This window comes from Coprinopsis cinerea, assembly GCF_000182895.1.
Source record: "Coprinopsis cinerea okayama7#130 chromosome 8 map unlocalized cont3.8, whole genome shotgun sequence".
Taxonomy (NCBI): domain Eukaryota; kingdom Fungi; phylum Basidiomycota; class Agaricomycetes; order Agaricales; family Psathyrellaceae; genus Coprinopsis; species Coprinopsis cinerea.
In genome coordinates, this window is record NW_003307537.1 from 92594 (window position 1) to 113692 (window position 21099).

General features: G+C 52.6%; 5 protein-coding genes across 5 annotated transcripts; 2 read left to right on the top strand and 3 right to left on the bottom strand.

The window, feature by feature from the left end:
* Positions 1-4173: 4173 nt before the first annotated feature.
* Positions 4174-5800, top strand: CC1G_05353 (hypothetical protein; the record flags this gene model as incomplete). The annotated part of the gene is made up of 7 exons (XM_001835339.2): positions 4174-4196; positions 4437-4572; positions 4637-4738; positions 4823-5003; positions 5070-5346; positions 5409-5596; positions 5658-5800. The coding sequence occupies 7 exons, from the start codon at positions 4174-4176 to the stop codon at positions 5798-5800; spliced, it is 1050 nt and encodes a 349-aa protein (XP_001835391.2).
* A 1913-nt stretch (positions 5801-7713) lies between these two features.
* Positions 7714-9842, top strand: CC1G_05354 (hypothetical protein; the record flags this gene model as incomplete). Its single annotated transcript, XM_001835340.2, has 1 exon — positions 7714-9842. The coding sequence occupies one exon, from the start codon at positions 7714-7716 to the stop codon at positions 9559-9561; it is 1848 nt and encodes a 615-aa protein (XP_001835392.1). The 3' UTR covers positions 9562-9842.
* Positions 9843-10534: 692 nt separating this feature from the next.
* On the bottom strand, positions 10535-12393 carry CC1G_05355 (hypothetical protein). Its single transcript, XM_001835341.2, has 6 exons — positions 12324-12393; positions 12011-12268; positions 11611-11947; positions 11313-11549; positions 11081-11248; positions 10535-11009 (listed from the first exon to the last, which is right to left on the bottom strand). The coding sequence occupies exons 2-6, from the start codon at positions 12097-12099 to the stop codon at positions 10605-10607; spliced, it is 1236 nt and encodes a 411-aa protein (XP_001835393.2). The 5' UTR covers positions 12100-12268; positions 12324-12393; the 3' UTR covers positions 10535-10604.
* Positions 12394-13658: 1265 nt separating this feature from the next.
* Positions 13659-14860, bottom strand: CC1G_05356 (alginate lyase; the record flags this gene model as incomplete). Its single annotated transcript, XM_001835342.2, has 3 exons — positions 13659-13921; positions 13991-14398; positions 14473-14860. The coding sequence occupies 3 exons, from the start codon at positions 14858-14860 to the stop codon at positions 13659-13661; spliced, it is 1059 nt and encodes a 352-aa protein (XP_001835394.2).
* A 2056-nt stretch (positions 14861-16916) lies between these two features.
* On the bottom strand, positions 16917-20808 carry CC1G_05357 (Na+/H+ exchanger AnNHA1; the record flags this gene model as incomplete). Its single annotated transcript, XM_001835343.2, has 7 exons — positions 16917-18326; positions 18502-18579; positions 18659-19575; positions 19651-20139; positions 20199-20490; positions 20562-20716; positions 20775-20808. The coding sequence occupies 7 exons, from the start codon at positions 20806-20808 to the stop codon at positions 16917-16919; spliced, it is 3375 nt and encodes a 1124-aa protein (XP_001835395.2).
* Between the last annotated feature and the right edge of the window lie 291 nt (positions 20809-21099).

Genomic DNA, 21099 nt, shown 5'->3' on the forward strand with positions numbered 1-21099 from the left:
TATGAGTGGTACCATTTACTCAACTCGGTTATCACCTCTATTGGCCTTGTTCGTCTCGATATGGACCACGCCGTCTGGGTCGGCCGCTGGTCTTCCCCACCCCCTGACTCCAATCTCACCATGCCCTCTGACGGCTCACCCCTTACAATTATTGTCCCTGTTCATGTCGACGACGGTCTCGCCGCAACAAACTCCACTCCCCTCTACCACTGGTTTATCGACAAACTCCGGGAGCGTATCAATGTTGTTGATCTTGGCGATGTTTCTCTCTACTTGGGCATCCGCATTATGCGTGATCGTACCAAGCGTCGAATGTGGTTGTCCCAGGAGTCTTATATCGAGGAGGTACTCGATGACTTCGGGTTGAAGACCTGTAATTCCCCCCTTGTCCCTATCAGCCGCCCCTTGAACGAAGTAAAGGACGATCCCACCTCAACGACCAATCTTAACCCCGATGAATGCCGAACTATGTATCAACGCATAGTCGGTATCATTACCTACCTTGCTGTCTGTACTCGTCCAGACCTGTCCTACGCGGCTATGGCACTCGGACAGTACAACGCTTCGCCAACCCCAACTCTTGTTGTCATCGCTCGTGGTGTTCTTCGCTATCTACGCAAGACATCCTCACTCACACTCGCGTATTCCCCATTCTCCGATCCGAAAACCGACAAACCATATCCTCTAGGTTCCCCATCGACTGCGGGGTATTCGGATGCGGACTGGGCTACCGATTCATCGGACAGAAAGAGCGTCTCTGGGTATTGTTATTTTCTCAACCACTGCCTTATCTCGTGGTCGGCTTCGAAGCAAAAATGTGTCTCTCTTTCTTCTACAGAAAGTGAGTACTACGCACTAGCTCATGCCATGCGTGAGGGCTTGTGGCTTCGGCCCCTGCTCTCCGCTATCGGTATTGAATATCCCATCCATTTTCCACTTTTCGGCGACAACCAATCAACTATCACGATGTCCCAATCTCTCTGTGTCAACACCCGATCCAAACATATCGATGTTCGTTACCATTTTGTTCGTGATAATATTCGTTCCGGTCTTTTCGATTTGAATTGGGTTCCTACTTCGGCTATGATTTCTGATATTTTCACGAAACCGCTTTCTTCTACTCTTTTTGAAACTCATCGTGATGCTCTTCATCTTGTACCTTGCTCTATCTCTGCGTAGGCGTCTTGAGGGGGTGTGTCGACCAGATCCCTAGCCTATTACGTCTATGTACCTTATCTCATTGTACACTCCGCCTACTTCTTTCTCTCACGGGCTCATACGATACAAAATCTTTTTCGCCTTCTTTTTCTTCTTTTTTCCTCAGTCTCTGTTCATCCAGATTCTGAGGTATGTTTTTTCCTGTATTTTGTTCGTGTCTACAGCTACTTATTTGTACCTATAGCACTCGTCTTGTCCACTAGGTACAGCTCCCAATTCTAGTCTCTGTTCATCCAGATTCTGAGCACTCGTCTTGTCCACTAGTACCTAGCCGACACTTCACAAACCCCAGATTCCTCCTCATCGGCTCATACTTAAACATCTCTCTCCTCGTCCTCGAGTCTGTGATGCTCGTCTCCTACTTCTGCAGTGAAAAGTCCCAACACGATTCGAAATGGCTGAAATACCTCATCGCGTTCTTGTATGTCATGGATTTGTTAGGGAGCGTGGCCGCTTGCGCTGTTGTCTTTCTTGTGAGTGCATTCTTTGCAAAGACCTTTTGGGTGTTTACGAGTACCGTTCTTGGACATTTTTACTTGGTCCACGCTCACGTCGATCCCTAGTTCTCGTATGCCTTCTGGGGTGCGCTTTCCTTTTATGGATGATGCTAGACGTTCAACTAATCCTCGTTTCGCTAACGTAGGGGAATACGAAGCGGACATCCACTGGCCACTCGAATTGAGCGTGATAACGACCGGAATCAACGCTTTCGCAGTGCAGTCATATATGGTCAGGAGATATTGGAACTTGTGAGGCATATATTCTCTCTTCTGTGGCCACATTCAATTCACTCTCTTGGGGCCTGTCGATTTCTATGTTCAGCTCGCGGAATCGTTATATGACCACTTTACTTGAATCTCTCGCTTTGGCATCGGTAAGTCCTTCCCTTCACTCTTGGCCTTCCTCCACCGATATTGCGCACGATCATCGTCCCCGGCGTGGCTGCGAAATGAAAGTTCTGCGGTGTCGTGGTTACAGCAGTGCTCAACTTTATTTGGGGAGTAGAAGAGCAGAGGGAGAGTGGTTTACGGTTCGCACTGTAAGTCATGGCACTCTTCCATTCCCAGCGCTCGAATATTGAGATACCTCGCCACAGGGTGGGCCTGTCACTCGCAGTCGCGACCGACTGCCTCATCACCGCGTCGCTCATCCACAAGCTACGAAGGATGCCAGTTTATGTCGACGAAACCAAGAGGTACGCGACGTCATCTCGCTTCCCTCTCAAGTGCCCAAACTCACCCTCTACACACCCTTGCGGATTCCACTTGAAGTCTAATTAATCGGATAATAGTCCTTGCTATTCAAACAGGGTCTGCCCCTGCGCTGTTGGCGTTGACAGGACTGATCACCTTTGCAGTGTTGCCGGGCGACCTCAGTGCGTGTTTTTGTTAGCCCCGCTGAACCTGAGTACACTGACCCAGGTTCAACGTTCACCATGATCTCTGTTTACTTCGATGGAACGATAGTATCCCTATCATTCTCGATGTCTCTGGGAAGCGTATACGTGTGTACCATGCTGTACACCCTCAATCGGCGTGAATCGCTTCGGAGACTGGCTCGGGGAGGGGAACCCTCGTGGATTCATCTTGATCATCTACCACCTGGTGAGTGAAGGTCTCTGTCGCTCTTAAAATAATTAAACTTTACATCTGGGTCAAATGAGACTCACCCTCGATTTCGCCGACGGGGGCCACGAGCGGCAGAAGCAGGGAAGGAGATCCATCAGGTATGCATGATTTTCATCGCCCTGGAGTTCACAAGCTTGAATGTGCTGGTAGATGGTCCAGGGCGAACTTCAGCTTTATCACGAATCTGGAGAACAACCTTGCGCAATCCCAAGTTGTCCTCTACCTCGAGCGGGAAGTCCGCTTCACTGGCCACAGAAGATGGGGAGCAAATCAAAGTTCGCGATACTCGAGGTACGAGCGGTGTTCTAGGGTGTCCTATTCGACATTGGCAAATCGAGGTTGTTCAATTACAGGTCGCTCGACGTCACTGCTCTCCCGAACACGAGGACGGTGACCAGTTTCGAGATCACTTCCGAACAGTGTTCTTGTGGTCACGCCAGGTTGATTAGGGTCGTTGGGAATTGGGAGGAATTCTGCATTAATTGCTTTACCAAAATTCGAATTTTGTGGCATTTCTGAGTAGGCGGTCGGTAGTCGTAATGCGACGTTTACCAATGAAATCCAGATATTTGGGGTCCGACATTAATGAACGGTCAAAGTCGATTATCCTCCAGGCTGTCAAGGTGCAACTCGTCGCTGGCGCTCGTGTTCCAAGTGCCACGTGAACAGACTCAGCAAAAAGCGGCAACCATCCCCAGTTGTACACTGCTTTTCCTTGCGCGGTATCATGCAACGTTGGGCAGTCCTTTATCTCCCATCTTGAGTTGTAAAACAACTTCACTGGTCGACGTTCGCCAGATGCCTATAATATTCCTCCTGAATCTCGGATCGCGTGACCTACGAAAAGCGTACTTGGAGCTATTCCGGAAGAACCACCTCATTCTTCTCCCTCCCTCGTTGGTTGATTGGCCAATGAGAGCCCTCGCCCGAATGTTAAGAATTGAGACATTCTGTGATGCTCCAAGAATTTGAATTGAGTCGTCCTTCTCCGTGTTATGGCAGGACTTCTGAGGCTTTCTCGGCACCGATGGGCGAACACCCCTGCAATTCTTCTACACGATATAAGATATCAACCTCACCTCTACACTGTCCTTCTCTCCAGGCCCTTCCAACATTCTTCCGCCATGTTACTCAAACGGCTACACATACTGGGTGGCCTCCTAACTATCCTCCCACTCCGAGTGGACGCATTGATTCGGTTTGGCTGTTCTCAGCTGGTCACCCAGCGATTCGATCCGTGTGTATCATGCCCCTTCAACTGAGGCGACCTATCGAGACCAACGCTCTTCACGAGCTAGACTGGTAACACCTGGCCAGGTTTCTCCACATGTCCATCAAATCATCGGAGGGGTGGGTCAAGTTTGCGGCCTTCATACCTTTCCTAGCAGACTGACCTACCTGCTTTCCTTCATCCACATCGTCAAACATCCAATCCATTTCCCTGGTCCGAACTCTAACCGACAGAATGCGTATGTTTCTTTCTCTACCCCGCATGTCTCCTTAGGCTTCATATTACACGCCAATCCATTTCGAAACCTTAATGGATTGATCGGTCAATGGTGAATGAACATACTTACCATAAACTGACAGATTCAATATCACTATGCATCCCGATAACGACCTCCCCGCACTATCGACTTGCACCACCTGTCGGTTCAAGGAAGATTTCTCAAACTACTGGACGGCCATCATGTACTTCAAGCACTCGAACGGCAGTTTCATTCGTGTAAGTCTCCGGTCCGAGTCATTACCCTCCTCCATACCTCAATCACGGAAATTATGGACCACAGGTTCCTCAAATTCCCAATCACTACACTGGAGCTCCTGATGGAGGCATGACGATTTATTACATTCAACCCCCTGGCGGAGAGAAAGTGACCGCTTTTGCAAAGGTACGTGGCTATCTGGCATGTATCATTTAACCTTCGCGGAGCGCTCATGCCATGATCACAATTCGTGTATGAATGTACGTTTAGGGCTTCCGAATGATCACAGGGGACCCAATGCGGCGTAGCAAACCCGATCTGGACCCAGAGAGCGTCGAAGCTTGGTCTCTCTCGTTCCGATGCTGGGAGACGACCGGTTTCTTTGATTACTCTAACCTCTATGCCCCTGGTGCTGGACCCTACGACACAGTCCATCTTCCCAACAAGAAATGTGCGGGCGGTATCCGAGCGAACATTTTCTTCCCTTCGTGCGTCATGCATCACTTCTCGTTCTTAGGTTGGTCAGCTAACGCCGAATGCAATCCAAATTGGGGACTCGATAGGTGCTGGGATGGGGTAAACCTTGACAGTCCAAACCACAAGAGTCATGTCGCCTTCCTCGAAGGAAAGGTCCCACCTGAGCGAGGAATCTTCTTCATGAACGGAACTTGTCCCGCCAGTCATCCAGTTCGACTCCCCCTCCTGTTCTACGAGACGTACTGGGATACGCGCCCGTTCGCCGACATGTGGCCTGACGATGGAACCCAACCCTTTGTCCTGAGCATGGGAGATCCGTAAGTCGTTCTGATGCTTGCAGGTAATAATGTTGCTGATGGGTAGGGTGTTTGTCTGCTAGAACGGGATACGGACATCACGGAGACTACATCTTCGGATGGGAAGGCGACTCACTTCAGCGCGCAATGGATAAATGCCATGATGGCTTTGGATGGCCCGAGGCTTGCGAAGAATTGACCATCCTCTCCGACGACGACATCAACGCGTGTAAGCAACAGCCTCAGGTCGACGAGGTCGTGGAAGGCGAATGTAAGTCTAGTTCCCATCATTCGCTGGGTTTGTGGGTTGACTTGGTGGGCGTGTTTGCTAGACCTTCCCGAGCTTCCCGGATGCAACCCTATTCAAGCTGGGCCCGGACGTGCGACCATGATCAATGACTGTAAGGCCATCTCGACTACGGGTGTCCGTCCCGCTCCGACTGCACCTGCCGCAGTTGTAACGCCCATTAACTGAGGTGTGCTCTTACCGAGATCTTCTGTATACATCATATCCCAAACCCCTCGGTGCCGCTCCACAAACACTCTGTCGGTACCATCAAGTAATTATCCGTAGTATCATGATCAAGTTTGTTTCATTGTCAGTGAAGCTGCCATGATGGCAGTCCTTCAACTTGAACTGAGTAAGATACCAAGCGGCTTAAACCTGTGAGCTGTGGGCTCAGCACGGTTCCGACTACGGCGGACGAAAGCAGAGACAAAGGGTCCGGACGCGCTACGCAGGACACACCGTACGGGATGTGCGGAAGAAATCAACCGACTCTGGGTAAATCATAGTCAGGGCCAACGGCGAAGTCGTTTCTTAGGGTTTCTCACTTTTTATCTCCACTGCCCCCACTCGAGCGAAATAGGGCTTTTTCATCTTCTCTCGCATGACAAGGAAACAATAGCGCTCAACACATCACCGACTTAGGCGCCCAGCCCAAAATGGCAAGCGATGCCAAGCACAACCGCATCCGGAGCCGCTCATCCCAAAAACGTGCGCTCCCGCCACAAAATCAAAGAGTTGTCATGGTTTCGTTCATGATGCTGAGACGTTTGTACCCGGTCGTCCTCGCCATACTTTTCTTACGCTTTGAGATCTATTGAGATCTATACGGTGTGTTCTCACATTTCACCTGTGTGCAGAAGCAATTCAGTAGAGGTGATCGCGAGGGTTAGGAGGCTTGTCGATCCTCCACGCAACGTGAAAACGCTCCACTGCGCAGTGAGTACATTGCGCTTGGTGACCATTGTCGAGGTCATAGGGGTACGACCTTGAACTCTGTTAGGCAGCGGCTTTCTCGTGGCCGACTCTCTGAGATCGATCCCAGCTCCCGAAGCCGGCCATGACGCACTGTGAACCCACGGGGACACAAGCTCCACGAAAGCATAATTGAATTCCATTCAAAACGACGTTCACAATTACATTTTACGCAATGCGTTCTTCTCTGCTCTGCAAGGTGCGTCCATGTGCGAAGTATACATCGCGCGCCGTGGAGTAGGAAGGATGCGAGTCGTAACTACTTTGTACAGATTTAGCATCGTTTTTGTTCTCTCGTATTTCTTCGAAGCTGTCGGATGTCTTGATAAACGAGTCTTCCCTGAGGACCCAGACTCTTAGAAGCGTTAAGGGTTGAAGATGTAGCGGAAGAAGAGGCCTACAGACCGTGCACCAAGGAAGTTAGCTGTCTTGAAGGGTCCTTCATTCGAGCTATGTGGTAAACCACAATGCTTCCAATTAGGTTACCTCGACACATGTCTGATCGCCAAACGTAACCATCTCCCATGTCACTTAAACTGGATTTGGGGATTGGCGTGGGGTCGTGTGCGTGGACAAAGAAAACTAAGGAGCAGAGGAACCCAGCCATCGTTTTTCAGGAGCAGGCTCGAGCGCGTTTCTAAGTCCCCTGAAGCCTTTCTTCAGTCCTGGGCGCTTTATTTGTGCCATGCGCGGGCATGATTTCATATCCGCAAGGCTCTGCAAGGCGAACCGAATAACGAAAAGCTTGTCGGCCCAACGGAGATACAGGTCCGGGGCGTCAGCCAATCAGAGGCCCGTTAAGGCACGATATGTTTGGGCTATGGTCCCACGCAACTCTGCTCCTTATGTCACGGTGCGGGTATCCTTCGTGGGCTCACACAAACGCGAACGCTGCTGTCTATTCAACGCCACGTCCTATGTTTCTTTCCCATTCCACTACCACCTCGTTAACTCTCAGTTAACAATTAACCTTCTCGCGGCTCGAGACTCCCCCTTCTACCGAGGTCCTTAGCCTTCTTCTCGCCGCATCCACGCGATACAATCGCACTCGCTCTTTTATCCAACCCTCGTCGCTCTTTCAAATTTTCTCTGGCTGTGGTCTCTAGTCTCTTTTTTCTTCGCGCTTGATGATACTCCCTGCTCGCTCTTCTGCGGTCCAACAACCCCCCACTCCCTGCCATGCCGCTGCCATTGATCTGAAGAGGCGCCATAGCGCTGTCGCTGTCGACCTTCAGGAACGACAGTTGATCAGGCTTCCCATTCCACTGCCTTCAATACCCATCCTCGACCCTCTCGTCTCGAAGATCATCCAAGGCAGCAATAGTGATCCTAACCCTGGTGGGGGGAACGGTGGAGGGAACAGCGGTGGAGGTAATAATGGCGGCGGTAACAACGGTGGAGGAAACAACGGTGGATCGAATAACGGTGGGGGGAATAATGGAGGAGGGAATAATAATGGAGGAGGGAATAACGGAGGAGGGAATAACGGAGGAGGAAACAACGGCGGAGGAAACAACGGTGGATCGAATAACGGCGGAGGCAACAACGGTAATGGGAACGGGGCAAACAATGGCGGGGGGAACGACGGTAACTCGGGAGGAAACCCAGACGGAGGAGGAAACAACGGCGGGGGTCAGCCAGGCGGGAATTCAGGCAGCGACGGCGGGAGCACCGGAGTTCAACCCACTCCAACAGATCGCGGCTCACAGTCACCCTCTGGCACTGCCTCTCCATCTCAGCAAGGCCCTGGTCGTGGCGGAAGTTCGATCTCAGACTCTGACGATCCTGAAGAAACTGGTCGCCCTCGCACGGGCAACGGCAACTCCAACACTGATACATCCCAATTCCATCCAACCGATAACCAACGAGGCCCGGTGAACGCTGCACCTGTGCCCGACGAGGACATTCACTCAATTGTGACCGTCTCCAATGGTCGCACCATGACCATTCCCAACACCCGTATCAGCCCTACTGGAACCTCGATCACGGGGGTCTCCTCCAACCCTACCGACCTTGCCGACCCCGGTAAGACGGCATCCCACAACGACCCGGGTCACTCCAACCGAATCATAATCGCCGTCGCCGTCGTGTCCTTCCTCCTCTTCGCCGGGATCCTCTTCCTCGTGGGTCGACGGTACTGGAGGTCCCGCCGCACCGAGCAGCAAAACTTCTGGTGGTTCAATCGCAAACGCACTTCGCGCACCTTCCACGATGACTCGCGCCGTTCCTCCAAGCGGAGTAGCTTTGGGACGCTCGACTTGCGTGGAGACGATCCGTTTGGGAATAGAACGCCAAGCGAGTCACCTGTTCCTCCAATGGTGCAGGTCCCACCCGCGCAGAATCCGTTCCAAGGTCCGAACGAGCCTTCGTCATCGATTTCTGTGGATCGGCGATTCTCGGTTGGAAGTATGGGCAGCAAAGACTCCCATTTTACGGTCGTGCACTTTGGTCGTGCGAGCCTCGATACGTCGGATTCCCACCAACAAGCCCATACCCCCTTGGCCTCCACGTTCTCATTCCCCAAACCCCCTGGAAGCGACCGCGCTTCGTCGTTGTCGTCGGCAAGGAGCTCAGCAAGGTCGCCCTCCCCAACTACCCGAAGTCTCGCAGCGATCGCTGAATCATCGGAACCCCAGTCCTCAACTTACTCGATCGCGCCCATGGATAACCGCCAGAGTGTCCTCTCTGGACAGTCGTCGAGCTACTACCACTCGGACGACCCGTTCAGCGACTCTAACGCCAGCTCCGTCGGCACCCACGCTCCTTCCGGTTCCCGTGTCCCTCCTCAGATCGTGGTGCAACAAACGTATGTGGCGTGCAGTCCGCACGAGTTATCTGTCAAGGAGGGTGACAGCGTTGTCCTTGTGGAGACCTTCAGTGGGGGCTGGGTCGTTGCTGAGAACGTGGCCACTTCGAAGAGGGGGATGATACCCCTTGCTTGTCTGACTGGATGGCCGGCGTCGCAGGAGGCGTAACGAACGTGGTTCGGGGCTGGCTTTTTGAATGACGCTTTCAGCGAGACCCTTTCTTTTTGCTCTTTTACAGATGATTCGCCTGACTGTTTTTGCGACGATTTCGTTTCGATTTTGGATTGATTTGCTTTGTTTCGATCTGTCTTCCGGTTTTCAATTTCACGATGGCATGATCTTTGAACCTGGATTGGACTTACCATCTGTACCATCTTCAATCGTAGCCTTACCATTCCCGCTTTCTCTCTTCTATCCCGCGGACTGCTCCCCTATACCACCTTCCACGCGATTCCCATACCTATCCTTCCGTTCTCTTCTCAACTTCTTTCGTCTTTCGTGTCTGTGACATGATCTGTGTACACATACCGACCAGTACTGTTCTTCCCTCCGGTTCTGTTACATCTTCCATTGTCTGTTCTATTAGAATACATACGCATGTGCTTTTTTCGCCGTGTAGACTTTAGCTTTTTTTACGATTCATTGACATTTATTTGTGCTGTCTTCCGTCGATCTGTCTATCTGTTGTTAAGCTGTCTGCTAGTCTGTCTGTCTCAGTACCAACGTGCGTGTCTGTCCAGTCCGTCTTCTGCGCTTTCTGTCAGCTATTTTTAAGCATAAGCCGCCATCAGGTGTAATTGGGTAAACCACAAACTTTGTAAACTGTCCAGCTTGAACACGACGTGGAATGGGGTTGGATGGGAACCTCAGTCCGATTGCGCTGGAGTTCTGGACAGGTGGAGCTGAGGACGCCCATGTCCAGAATGCGCGCGGGAGAAGCGCTCCGCAGACCAAGAATGTTCAACTATCATTCAGACAACCTTGATTTACTGTTTGACGGGTGGGGCGGTCAGAAAGAATGTGAAGTTAGATTGCGGAAGCCGCAGATAAAGATAAATTATGTGAAGGCGAACGTGGGCCTGGCTCAACGGGGATGCGGGGACGTAGGCCAAAACACAAGACGTGTTCGCGGAGAAAAGGTGAAAGACAATAGCGATGGTTATGCCACTGCTCTAGCTACGACATCAAGTAAAAACCCCAAGTTCCCTTTCTTACAGATATCCTCTGCCATTGCGTCTCCAAACCTGCTCCGCCGCTGCCTCACCCGCCTTGGTTCCTTCATCAGAAGCAAACTGGAAGTGGACACCGACAAAGACGCGGGAGTCACCATTCTCTTTAGCAGCCTGGGAGAGCGAGGTGAAGGTGCGGCTGAGAACGCCAACGTTATCGAGGGCGACATTGCTAGAGATCGTGACTGACGGTGTGAGGTTGTCGCTACCGATGTGCCGCCTGATGATCTCGGCTGCTGCTCCACCGTACACGGCGTGTCCTGAGAGGTAGTCTTGGTGGCCTGGAGTTGGGGAGAGAGGTTCCCATGACGGGTCGCTGAGGTTGTTTCCGGACTTGAGGAAGACCTGAGTGTAATGGAGAGCTGTGATCGGGCGCCATGCGTTGTACTGCAGAGCATTCGAGTCAGTCAGTGTCTTTGCCTTGAGTTAAAGAGTTCTCGTCACCCCCCACCACGTGCCTTGTTCTTAGTTTGGAACGCGACGATGCCAGCGTTAGAAATGGCCCAGTTCAACCTCGCGTACAGTTCGGCAGATTTGAGGACGTCGTCCTTCAGAGACTCGCCAACGATAACAGAGGCGAATCGATTCCAGAAAGTAATGGAAGACTCGAGCCAGAAGTAGCCAATCTACTCATCAAGCGTTAAAGCTCTCGTCCAAACGCTTCATCGAAATCTGGAGACATTTGCGTACCTCGGTTTCATCAGCAGTGCGCGTGCTGTTGGTTCTGCTCCCCTTCTCCTTGATTCGCAGCAAGTGCGGCTCGTAGTCGTCGCCAGTAGGAGAGGGTGGAGGTCCCCATTCGGGGACTTTGTTGACGCCACCCCATGGTTTGAGGTCTCCGCCGTGCTGAGACGCAGGAATTGGGTTGTTCGGAGGCGTGGGCTGGTAGACACCAGGCGCGGCAGGCTTGAAGTCGTACCGGGCGTACTGGAATGACAAGCCGTCAGCTTCGAGTAACATTAGCAATGCCCAGAAGACCACGACATACCTTCGAAACACCATCGCCTGCGCGGGCCCGTAGCACCTTCACAGCCGCAGACTCGCCAATCCTCCTGCCAGTGTTGCTCTCAGAGGTGGTAGGGGTGATGGTGTTCTCGATCTCAGTGAGGTAGGAATCGATCCTCTGATACTGGGCGGAGAAAAGGGTGTTCAGTGCGTCGTGGGCGGCGTAGCTGACGGCGAGTTGCTGGACTGTCTTGGGTTGTCGTGACGCATCCTGCGCGGCGGCGAGGATTGCGGTATGGACGTATGCCCCAGCGTAACCCTCGTGGAAGGAACCGAGACGGGGGGATGATGCGTTCAAGGACCAGGTGGTTCTCAGGTTCCTGCGTTGACGGTTGAAGCATTAGAATGGGGAGAGAGGGTGTTGCGGAAAGGGACATATGTACCAGTACTGGACGATATCACCTGGGTAGGGTGCAGCCAGAGCTGTGCTGAGGGTGGTGGCAAGGATGGCGAAGGCAGTCGACAGCTGCATCTTCTCCAAGCAATCGAGAGAAAGTCCGTTCTGTCGATGGAGGGTGGATGTCTCCCAGCGCCAGTATTTATAGAGGACCAGAGATTAATGACGCCATCTACCAGAGTACCGTGCTCATCAGGACGATTAGAGCAGGTCATTTGTTCACATCGAAGCGCGAAGTGTCGAACTTCCCCGTCGTGTCAGAGTTAATTTTGGGTAGAAGAGAAAACCGCCACACGGACCTTGACACAGAAGACGGAATGGGGATGTACATGGGAGGGTATCGAGCCTTTTTGCCAGAAGTCCTACATCTCTTGCGTTCCTCGACGCGTTACTCAGTGGCTGGTGATGGAAGAAAGCGGAAGCCAATGCACGTTGCCTTTCCTTCACCCTGGTCCCAAAACTCCGCCGGTAACGCAATCAATCCGACTGCCCGCTGTCCCCCTTCATTTAGACAACCCCACATGGCGATCTACATACCTGGTACATAATCATCAGTATCTCATCAAAACAGATAGGCATTTACAATGATAGCACGGGCAAGTGAGTGACTTCGATGGTAGGCGCTTAGAACCCAAATGCAGTCGTCTACATGGCGAATTAGCCGTACAAAGCCAACAGAGGACAGTGCTTTCGCTCGTTCAAAAGTAGCTACATACCGGATTGACGGTGAGTCTGGCGGCTTTGCGGTGTACATCTAGGATGGGAAAATAAGAACTAATTTGACGTGCTTTCGAAAAGACTGTCGCCATTTCGAAGCACATCAAGCACAACGCAAACAGACGCATTTCGCATGGACATGGAGATCGGACAGGAAACGATCATAAATAAGCGCGCCCCGGATTACAATCCGGATAGCACGTCAGACTCATGGTCGCGAAAAGGCCATCGTCACAAATAAGTCTCACCAACTCCCACTGCCCATCCAAAATGACAATTAGACGACAGTGTTGCGAAATTGGTTTACAGGAAAACGCAATTCCGAGGAGGTGACCCACATGCACACAACTCCCTAATCGTTCAACGTTCAGCATCCGTACGGAAGGTTTCTAGAATAAAACGAGGGTCAAGCAGCATGCAGTGCGAAAGTGACAGTGGCGAAGCTTATTGCAGTTACCCTTCTCTACGAGAAAGGGTGAAAGGAGAGCACCTCCATTCATTGCAATTGGGTATCACCATGGTACCATAAGTCCTCATCGCAGTATTAGTACCCTTATAATCGCATACGACGTCATCAGCACAACTACCTACATGATAAGCCTCCATAGACCTTTGTATGTAAGAGCCACAACACAAACAACAGCCCTGGAGACATCGACACCCATGTCCAGAAAGCGCGTGAAAAGCGCGTGTTCGACAGCCTTGCTTCACTGGTCAACGGGTGGAGCGTCAGAAATAAGTCAGATTTCAGAGGCAGATATAGATAACGATAGACTATGCAGACGTGGTGAACGAGCCGGCTCAACCGGGATATGGGCTCTAAACCCAGAACGAAAGGTGGAAACGAAGGAGGAACGGAAGAAAACAACGAATGGAAGACCAAAGAAACAGCGGCAGAGCAGATAAAGAGTACCTCTTCAGATCGCAAGCATCGAAACGATAGTGAGCAAACTAAGCATCGACCATGCCCATCCGACTCCACGATGAGCACTGGACGCAGAACTCGAACGACGATGAAGGTGTACGACAGAGGAGGAGGAAGAATTACTGACTTCTCTCGTCTCCAAATCCCTTCTCCACTTCTGATTGTCAGTTTCATCAAAGCCTTGCGTGACGGCGACCGAGAAATCCGCAAAGTAGATATCTTGGTCTTTAGGCGACGCCCAGTCCACCGTACTCCCTGCACAAGAAAAAGGCGTTCATCAGCTCAACGTCGTCCAAAACGAGAGTAGGGAAGAACACTACGTACCTCCAAAGAAACTCTGCACCTGGATCCCCCTAATCCTCCCCTCCTCACCCTCCCTAATAATAATCCCCTCTGCCCTAATCTTACTCTTCCCATCCACAAACAGCTCCACCTCTCCATTCGCCTGTCCGGGATCATTCAGCCTAACCCTCTGCGCCACCGTCGTCCACCTCCCCCTCTCAAATTTGAAATTCCCCCTCCCAATCGAAATACCATACGTCGCGTCGCACCTATTCTCCGCCGGCTCGCAGAGAGCTCTGTTGGATTCGAATCCGGGCACGTCATAGGGCGGGAAGTAGGCGTAGATCTCGCCTGCGCCGTTCGTCCTCCACATTAGACGGGTGGAGAAACAGGCGATGTCCTTTCGTCCGCCGGAGCACGAGTAGGATTCGTCGTCCGAATTGCCACCGACTAAATGGGAGAGAGAGATAAGATAAGCGTTGCACCTCTCACTTCACAAAGGAAAATGAAAGAAGGGCACTCACAGAATCCAGGCAACTTCCCACCCTTCACAAACTCAAACCCCTCCGGAAAATACACCGCATACCCCAGGGTGGCCTCCTTCGCAATCGTCAAATCATGATCCTTAGGCCCATGCGAATAAAACGATATCCCCCCTTGCGGGTCCGAGTTGAGGGTATACGAGCCGTTGGGAAAATGAACGTGAATGGCGTCTTTGCCGTCGGGTCCAGTAACGTAGCGGAGGGGAAGAGCTTTCATAGCTTTGATGGGGTTGAGCGTCGAGTTGGCGAGAGGGAGGGAGTCGGGGTGGCCGGGGAGCGTCGTCCAGCTTGAGAGACCGCTCGAGAGCGGGAAGAGGGAGTCATAGGTTGGTAGGGAGCGGGTGGTGAGCACAGAGGGTCCGAGGGACATCTTGGGCCGTTACGTGGTATCGGGAAGTGGTATACGCTTCCAAGAGCAAGGTATGTGTCGAAAGCGAGCTAAAAGAGAGACACAAGTCAAGAAACGAATGCAATCCCACCCACCATGGCAGGAGGGTTATATACCGCCTTCGACGAGTCACGCCCTCTCACAAGAGCGCAAAAACAGAGCGGACAAACCGAGTCACAAGCACCGATCCTACCTGAAGAAAAAACTTCCAAGCCGATCCATCCTGCAATCAAAAAGTCCAAGCTGATCCTCCCGCAGCGCAGCTCGATTCTCCAGTCTCCCACACTCCTACTTCCCCGCACCGATCCTCATTGGACAAAACCTTCCAAGCGCGGAAGAAAAAAAGACGAAGCTTAAAACGCGATCGGAGAACGGAAGGGATGCCCATTCAGTGAGGTGTCCTGCAGACGTGGAGGGTGGATAAATTTCGGAACGAACTTGTGCCTCACCTCCAAGACCGCGACGAGGCTTTTCCACCCCTGCCAGATAAGGCTTCTCCAGTTTGGCATTGGACCCAAGGCTACTCACATTCAGTCTTGAGTCTTGTTCTGACTCCCAAGCCTGGGACCAGGGCGTTCCATCTGACTCCCCAAGGCCACCAAGGGCTTTCCCATCTGACTCCCCAAGCGTGCAACCAGCGCTGCCCCGTCTGACTCCCAAGCACGGAAAAGCGCTTCTCGTATTCCTTGAAGACAGTCACGACGAGGGAGATTCTCATGACCCACACTAAAAATGTAAAAGAAGCATTCAGCAAAGAGCAAACGGGGAACAAGGGGTAGAAGGGAACGGAGCGCACGGGCGAAGAGGAGGGGAGGTTAGAACGGAGAAAAGCATGCATCAAAGAAGCCTCTCACCTCTGGGAACCCACTCAGAGTGTTCTTGGTTGAGCGGTCTTGGGCGGAGGTGGCCTGGGGTGGATGACTCCCATGTCTCAGACAGAAGTAGAGTCGAGGAGTCAAGTATCACCAGAGAGGAAAGAGAGAAAGAGGATATTGGAGCTGGTCCAATCTCTTAAAGAACACTCCAAAATTCTACGCACACAACACGCATTTCATAAACGACGTCGAATAATGATGTAGGATGGTATAAGGAACAGAATATCCCAGGAAAGAACAAAGAACAAACGAAAGGCGTTACAGTACTATATTAAAACGCAGTCATAGTTAGCCATAGCAGAGTCCAACACCTCTATAATCTGAACTGCTCTAGCATCTACGTCGAAAGCCAATGAAATGGACAAAATGGTAGTGGCGAGCGGGATGGATGGATGTAGGGTTAAGCGGCGGAGTGAATGAATTTGAGGATCGGAATGGCTGTGAGCGGCGAAACGAGTACTTGAAGTGGGGGGGATACATAACGATGCAGAATGCATGCAAGTAGGGGAAAACGAATGCAAGGGACGAAATGTAGTCCACCGGTCCAGATTGCAGAGCGATGCGATGATGAATTAGTATGCAGACGAAAGCAAGAGGACAACCGAGCGACGAATCAAGAGTAGAAACATGGATCAAAGAAAGAATGCGAATGCTCTATAGGGTAGCCGAAAGCCAGAACAGTCCGATAGGAGGAGTGAAATTAGGATGCTGGTGAGGTCAGAAACGAAACCGAAAGAAACTAAAGTGAGAAACGAAACCGACAAAAACGAAAGTGAGAAATATGTGAGAACACAACCGAGAACAAAGCCGAAAATTCGGGAAGAGTATAATTTTTGAATCCAAGATTGAAGCGATGAATGGGAAGAGGGAGGAGGGAGGGAGGCAGTAGTGGGGTGTAGGAGCGGATGAAAGACAGAGAGAGAGAGAGACGAGGGAAAGGAGACGATCCAGAATTCCTCGACCGATATGCCGTGATCGATTGATCCAGATCATGATCTCGATCACCCGGCACCCGGCATCCTCGATCACATTTCGGCGAGCGATTCCAAAGCGGGATGAACATGAACAACCAACCTTCCACCATCCGCCCTTCCACCCTTCCACCGTCCACCAATCCACCACCATGTCGCCCAGCAAAAGTCTCAGACTCATCTCAACATCAACTATCGAGGGGAGACCTCTAACCCCCTCGTCCTAGACCCACTCCGACTCCCAGCCGCACTCCTCATCCCAGTCCCAGCACCATGCTCAACAAACCGCACACTCCTCGCAGGCGAACTATCCCGCGTGTGCACACCTAGTCGTGAAGACCTGAACGCGCTCCCTCCTCCTCCAGTACTAGTACTCCCGCTTCCTCCAGCACAGGTACTCCCGCCTCCTCCAGTACTGCTACTCCCGCTTCCACCTCCTACACCAGTCGAACCGTCACTTCCACCACTGCTTGGACTCCCATTAGCGCCTTCGGCAGGTGTAACCATCAGCGACGGAATCGGGGACGCCGTCCCACCACCACCGCCACCACCACCACCACCACCATCTATGGATCGAGAGGGCGCACGACCTCGGAATCGTCCACTGGGCACCTCCTCCATCTCGTACCTCTCCCCTGACGATGATCCCCGTTGATCTTGGACGGGGAGATGCGTCTGCGACGAATGAGGCGAAAGATGCGTCGACGAACGACCCGAATCGTGTGGTGAACCATGCGAAGAGACGTGCGGTGAACCATGCGAGGAAATGTGCGGTGAACCATGAGAGGAAATGTGCGGTGAACCATGAGAGGAAATGTGCGGTGAACCATGAGAAGCCAGACGTGGTGATCCATACGACGACCCCAAAGGAGGCGACAAATGCGTTCCCGAAGAACCCCCAATCGACCGCGAATGAGTATACGAAACCGACCCCTTCCTCCTCCCAACACCTCCAACAACCGACTTTCCGAGTCCAACACCCCCAACAACCGACCTAATCGCACTTCCTACACGCATCTTCTTACTACCCTGCTTCGTCGAGTGCTGTCGTGTCGGTGACCGCGATCTCGACTTCGACTTTAACTTCGAGCCCGAATTTCCCTGTCCTCCACCTCGATGTGGATGAGCATGACCCTCGTTCGAACTCTCCGATTCCCACGTATCTTCATCGTCCTCGCGAGAGCCGGTAGTCGCACCTGCTGCCTCCATACTCATACCACCACCTCCAGAACCACTCCCAGAACCACTCGCACCCGTCCCATCACCCGTCCCACCACCCACACCCATCCCTCCACCAGTCCCAGACCCACCACCGACCCCAGATCCTCCACCCGCCCCAGAAGACCCCCGCACACTCCCCCTCCTCCGCCCCCTAACCCTCATAACAACCCTCTCAGCCCTCCCACTCGTGCCCGTCCTCTTCAGCACAGGCCCAGCCACCACCTCCCTCACCCGACTCCCCACTCTATGCAGGCCCTCCGCAGCAGCCATCAACTCCCTGGACACCGTCCGTTCGAGATCGTTTATCGTTTCGTGGACGGCGGTGCCAGCGTGTGTAGATGAAGCGGGGGATGGAGGGTCGTGGATGACTGTTACTTCGACCTGTGGAGGAGAATTTGGTATGTTAGTAACGATGTAGTCGGTGAAGAACGACGAGAAAGCGAAGGACGATAAAGAAGAACGAACAGTCCAGTGGAGAGCGACTCGATGAGACCGAGAAAAAAAAAAGGCCAAACCAAAAATAACCAAAAATCAACGAAAGAAAAAGACCACTCACATCCTCCCCAGGCCCCAACCGCCTCTCAATAACCGGAATGTCGTCCCTCCCTCCACTCCGTAATCTCCTCGCCTTCACCTAGATCTCTAATCGGTAGTCTTCCCCCATCAGGATACGCTTCCTCTCGATAATCCAATCCCGTTCTATCCTGTGGTACATCACCGAGATCCACCGACCTCGACGGGGAGGTCACCGACAATCTATGAGGGGAGAACGGGTAGGAAGGTTCTAGTAGGCGAATGTGTGGGTGTCGCTCTTCTTCTTCCTGTCCTGGCACCGTAATCGAAATCGATGTTGTGGGGGGAGATGGTGGGGAACCAGGAGAGAGAGGAGATGGAGAACCAGAGGGCGGTGAAGGCGACACAACATCCGCATCAGCTTTCGCTTTCAACTTGGCTCTTCCACCTTCCTCCGTAGCTCGCTCCGCGAACCTTACTTCGCCTGGTGCTCCCCCTGCTCCTCCTTCTATCCCTATTCCTCCCGAGAAACCGCTCTCGAGATCCTCACCACGCCTGTCCCGGTGGTCCTCATCAAACTCACCCGCATGGTCCACATATATTTCAAGCCTCTCCCCTCCACCAATACCATCTTTCTCACTCCCACTCCCTTCCTTCGTCTTCTCCGAATCCGTCTGGCCTTTTTCCAAATCCACCACCCCGACCACTCTCCTTTCCTCCTCCTCCTCCTCCTCCCCCACTCCCTCCCCCACTCCTCCAGCCCCCTCATCACCCCGATCCCTATTAATAACAATCCCCGCATCACCACGACTAACCAACCGTGCATGGTACGTCCACTCCGGTGCACCTCTCGCAGTCCCAGTCGCAGTCGCATGCCTCGACCACGTCCTCCCCGAATGCACCGACCACGTCCTACTAACCGAATGCACTCTCCTACCAAGACTGAACGAGGGTATCGAGAGTCCGTGCACGGTGATCGAGCAGAGGACCATGAAGGATACGACGGGGTGTATGACTTCGGTTACGCGGTGGATTTGGTCGTAGTTGGATGTTGTGGTGGGTGTGGGGTGCTGACGATGGATTACTTCGAGGGCGAGGGTGGAGATGAATACTGCGCCTAGGGAGGTTCCAAGTTAGTATATATATGCGCGTGTAGGAGAGCAGTAGGATATAAAGAGTCCTTTTCACGTACCAATCCCAATCGGCCCAAAATGCCCACTAAACGTCGCCTCCCTCAAATTCTTCACATCCGGTATCCACCTATACAGCGCAATCATAACCGGCAACCTCCTAAACACCAACACCAACACCGCAATGACAATCAACCTCCACACACTCAACTCAATCTCCCCATCCTGGAATTTATCGAACGGCATCCACGCGCCTACAAATATAAACGCAGCAACGTTAAACAACAAGTCTATTACAGAGCTGAAGACGGATTCTTCGGTTTGCCGGTTGAAGAAGCCGTCCCAGGCAAAGGCGGTGCCGCAGGCGAAGGCGGCGAGGAGGTCGTCCGTTCCGAGGAGGGTCGTGACGCCGATGGTGAAGAGCGCGAGGGAGACGTATTGGGCTACGTACGAGTGTCGGTCGATTAGGTCGAGTCGTTCGCAGAATTTCATCAGGTGTCGGAAGCCGAAGCCGAGGAGTGCGCCCATTACGATTGCTAATGCGATTTGGTCTGTATTTCATTCGATGTAAGATTCCAATTAGAAGATTCGGAGATGAATTGGGACGCACATAGCCAGAGAAGCAGAAACCAATCCTTCACCGCCGTCTTAGCGTCAATGTCGAGCAGGAGGTAGAGAGCGAGGAAGAGGAAGGGAAAGGCTGCTCCGTCGTTGCATCCCGATTCTGCGGCGAGGAGGTGGCGGAGGTGAGCTGGTACGTGCTTGTCGGCCCATTTGCCACCGATGACTGCGGCTGCGAGGATGGGGTCGGTAGGTGTGAGGCACGCTGCGATGGCGAGAGAGGAGACGTAGTTGAGTTTTGGAATGAGTGCGTAGATGAACGCTGCGGAGACTACCCAGCCCTGCTCGCACGTACCATTGGGTTAGCTAGATGTTGGTTGGAATGCGGCAGAGATATGGGGAGGGGACGCACCCATGTCATGACTGGCACCAAGAGGAAGAAGAGGCTTTTCCAGTGGCGCGCCATGTAGGCTTTGGGCAGCTCCACGCCGATCGCGAATACGCCGATGGCGAGGACGACGCGCGTGAATTCGAGGACGACGACGTTGGTCACTTCGTCGTTGTTCCCTGTCCATGCTCGTGGATTGAATATGTCCGCGCAAAAGGGGCCTGTATAGTCGAGTACCAATCGTGAGCTGTCCTGTCATCGCGAATGCCATTGTGGGGAGTTGGAGGGAGGGACGAACCGATGATGACGCCGAAGAGGAAGGCCCAGCACGCTTCGCTTATGTAGAGCTATACCATGCACTCGTCACGTCTATCCTCAGGAGAAGGTAATAGAAAGACGCACCCTGGACCTAAGAAACAGCGAGAACATCCCAAACTAGATTCAAAGGGATGCCTTTTCAGCTCTATGATCCTCCCCCGCCCGTCGAATGAGGAGACAGCGCACCAGAACGATGAATCCTCCGAGGCAGGCATAGATGATGTGCGGGATCGTAACTTCGAAC